Source organism: Limulus polyphemus, unplaced genomic scaffold (assembly GCF_000517525.1).
Source record: "Limulus polyphemus unplaced genomic scaffold, Limulus_polyphemus-2.1.2 Scaffold1442, whole genome shotgun sequence".
Lineage (NCBI taxonomy): Eukaryota > Metazoa > Arthropoda > Merostomata > Xiphosura > Limulidae > Limulus > Limulus polyphemus.
In genome coordinates, this window is record NW_013667052.1 from 196,792 (window position 1) to 200,954 (window position 4,163).

The 4,163-nt window shown below is 36.5% G+C and overlaps 1 protein-coding gene across 1 annotated transcript in view; it reads right to left on the reverse strand.

The window, feature by feature from the left end:
• LOC106463590 (cyclin-dependent kinase 5 activator 1-like) overlaps positions 1 to 2,732 on the reverse strand; it is a 3,821-nt gene extending 1,089 nt beyond the window's left edge. Inside the window, exon 1 of the mRNA XM_013923636.2 lies at positions 1,185 to 2,732. Coding sequence (XP_013779090.1) covers positions 1,465 to 2,448 — 984 coding nt within the window. The 5' untranslated portion in view covers positions 2,449 to 2,732 and the 3' untranslated portion in view covers positions 1,185 to 1,464. The remainder of the gene's footprint in view (positions 1 to 1,184) is intronic.
• Between the last annotated feature and the right edge of the window lie 1,431 nt (positions 2,733 to 4,163).

Below are 4,163 nucleotides of genomic sequence, written 5' to 3' on the forward strand. Positions count from 1 at the left end.
TTACAGATTTTTTAGATACCTCTCACTGTTTACAGATTTTTTAGATAACTCTCATTGTTTACAGATTTTTTAGATACCTCTCACTGTTTACAGATTTTTTAGATAACTCTCATTGTTTACAGATTTTTTAGATAACTCTCACTGTTTACAGATTTTTTTAGATAACTCTAATTATTTACAGAAATAATTAGATAACTACCAGTATTCAACAAACATTGTAATTCGCCTTCTTTTTGAACATGTGATTTATTTTAAATAAAACAATGTTTGGGAGAAGTTACAAACTTTGTTCAAACACTAAACGAATTGATCTCTCATAAAATTGAATGTATAACTCTACAACTTCATAACACTGTACACTGTTTCAGTGATTTTGAGCTTTCCGCAAAACATTGTTTCTTCTTAATTGTAACAATGAATTACCATACAAAACTGTACAAACGAAACGTATATTTCATCTAGAATATGCTAACAATATACAATAATACATCGTAGACAGACGAACTCTGCTCTACTAATCAGTTGAACAAAACTTTGTAGATTTTATTTGCACATTCCTCTATTACGCCTCTGAAATGTGACGCACTAAGTAAAACCTATTACGTCTGAAACGCTAAGACTGATATTTCTTTGAAGTACTTTACTTTCTTCGATTGCCATATTTATACAGTTTCTCACACATGGAGGTAAGAAAAATTTCGTTTTTATATGAATCAACAAAATATAGATTCTCAAAAATTTACAAAGTCTTTTTCATGGATTTTCGTTTTACATAAACATGTATTTTAAATAATTAACGTTTGCTTTGTTTATCTTCCGGTACAACGTTGTTGTTTAATTCAACTATACTATTAATAACTTTAAGTGACAGGATTGTTTCAACAGAAAGTTTAACATCGTGCAAGTATTTCCAGTATTCGTTTGAGACACATTTTTAGCTGTTTAATATTTACTTTGTTTACCTCCTGGTGCTCCGCGGATATTGAAATTTAATCAAAATATTAATAAACCTAAATTGACAGCCATGTTTCTACTTTTCTGGGTTAATAATGAATAGAAGACATTTAAAACAAATGTTTGTTTTTCAATTAAAAACTCAAAATGATTTACTAAACCATATCTTAAAGTTGAATTCTTAAAACTTCTAGTTATCACAGTACAAGTCAGACTACTAAGTATGTTACCTTGTCTAGCTTAAATCCACATAGATCTCCATACTGGCAAGGACTACATGAGTTATAATTAGACAACAAGCAGGGAGTTGCCTAATACAGTAGAGAACAGAAATCGTATAAAAAAGGATTCCACCTTCGGGCGGCTACACAAGCAGGATGAGTAGGTCCTGCACAGCCCACAGTCAATCTAACTGAGATGACCTTGACCACGTGACACTTTCTTCTTTCAGGTTAAAGGTACATCCTTTTTACGCGAATTTCTGGTCAGTCACCTAGAGTTTGATTGGTGTTAACCAGAGGTCGGACAATAGGCCTTCAGTTCAGTGAAAACTTCGGTGAAGAAACCAGGCTCACTGTTGATACGCAACATCTTACCACTGAGAAGGTTGATGATGAGAAGACAGCGGTCCCAAAACATCTCTTTAGTCTCTTCCAGAAGGAAAGGTTTCAGTGGATAGGAGATTTCGTTTCCCATGTACGAATAGGAGAGATAGAGACAAGTGAGCACGATGGCCTGCAGCTCCTGCTCACTATCGATCTCGTCACTTACCAGTTCCCTGACCATCATGTACAGAAAGACAACGTTGGCTGGGTTGATGAAGGCGATATCTTGCCAGCCCTGGATAAGCAGCGAGCGGTCTACCGTTCTTAACCAAACAACGGCATCTCCGGCCTGGAAGTCTTTAACCTTCCGACATTTTCTGAACAAAAACTCACCTAGTGACCTCAGGAGTTCCGAAGTGGAAGCCTGGATTACTGTCTTCCTGTGAGAGCTTTGTGGTGGGGGTGGCCTACTCGGAACAACTGTTCCACTAGCTGCTAGAGCTCCTGGAGGGGCGGGACGGACCAAGTTGTGTCCAGACAATACTGTCGGCTTCGGTGGTAGTGGAGGCGGAGCGACTTTATGGAAACTATTGTCGCCTTTGGCGACTAATTCTGCTGATCCGACGTTGTTACATTTCAGATTATAACATGATAACGACTTCTGAATGTTCTTGTTGTTGTCCACGAGAGAGTCAATGTTGTCTAGTGGGTGACGAGAAGACGTGTTTTTGTTCTTTTCGCTCTTCTTTTTACCGGGCACGCTGATGTGTTTCCACGTGAGAGCGTTGATGAACAACGAGTGCTTCTTGAAATGTCCATGCTGATTGGAATGGGTTTTCTCCACATGTTTTTCTTTATTTTTAGCATTACAGAGTTGCTCGTAGTTTGATGAGTATTCGTCAAAAGCGGATTTCGGTCCTCTTGGAGAGATGCTGAGAACTGTTCCCATTGTTAAGATGAACACAACAAAACCCTAAAAGATCGTTAAACGTGAGGTCTTTAGTCCACGATACGCGAAATCCTCCAACTACCAAATGGACGTAGTAGTGTTAAGACCGTTGTTTTTGATGGTTGAAAATTCCTAACATCCATCTAATTATTTTTCTGAACACTTGAACCAAGTTTTAAAACTCTTAGTTCTAGTTACATGATTATACCGTAGCAGTTGAGACTCGACTGGTCAGTGTGCTAAAAACGGTCTGAATAATGATTCGTTTCGTTCGTTGTTTCTCACTACGGCTCGATCGAAATCGCATTTACGTCTAGTGGTTGCTACGGAGACAAAACGTAGAGAATGCGCGTAAGAGTTCTGATTTTTAGATGATGTCATCTGAACCATGATTGGAGAGTGTCGACTTTAGAAGTTAGGCATCTTCCCGTCGAGGATTTTCGGTGCGACAGACGAATAGAATGACCGAGATAAATTATATTGCAGTGTTTATACCAGCTGATGAAACGAAACAAAATGTTCTCACATAGGTAAAGAAACGGGAAGTGGGACTAAACACTTCCATGTTTTAAAGGTTAATTTCAGGAAGTGGGACTAAACACTTCCATGTTTTAAAGGTTAATTTCAGGAAGTGGAACTAAACACTTCCATGTTTTAAAGGTTAATTTCAGGAAGTGGGACTAAACACTTCCATGTTTTAAAGGTTAATTTCAGGAAGTGGGACTAAACACTTCCATGTTTTAAAGATTAATTTCAGGAAGTGGAACTAAACACTTCCATGTTTTAAAGGTTAATTTTGTTTTTGGTCATGGAAACAAATATAAAAAACAGTAATACGAGCCGGAAAAACAAACAAACTCATACGTGTATTTTAGTGTAGAATATTTTAGCTTTATATATATAACATTTGATTTTTTGTGAATCTGTGATCATTTAATAAATTCTGGCTATATCACACGTTTCTGCCTACCATTACAGTATGGTCAAAAATATCGATAACAGTGAAGACAGCCTACTCATGAATCAATATTTTATATTCTTTTTTTTTCTTATGTTTCGTAACGTTCTACCGATTAGACTAGTATATGAAATTAGCTACATTAAGTACAGGGTTATTTTGTAGTTCTGATATATGCTTGCTTGCTGTGATCAAAGGTCGTTGCTTATAATTTTATAATAAAATACAGACGCACGAAAAGGTACATACTATCATAAATATGGCAACCTTCTAGTTAAAGATTCTCTTTGAAAACTGCTTTTGGGAAACAAAAGGTTAGGCCTGAAATGTTATTTTTACAAACCTCTGATTTATATTACGAATTTTTGACTTATTAGTTTCTAATTGTTCACCAGATTTCGGTATTTAAACTGCGACACTTTTACAAGTTTTTAATATATTTGGCTGTAGTTAAGTATAAAGCTACACAATGGGCTATATGTGATCTGCCCATCACGGATATCGAAACCCGGTTTCTAGTGTTGTAAGTCCGCAGACATTCCGCTGTGCCACGGGGGGGGGCAACTGTATGGGAACTAACACGACAACGCAACAACAACGACATATTTATTGCATACATATTTATTGTTGAATAGTCAAAGATCATGATTGCCGAACAATATCATGCATTGTTAGTGAGGATATCTCGTCACACGAATGAACTGATGGCGAATAATTATAATCCCAATAAAAAATACAGTTTTTTTTAAAACATGGC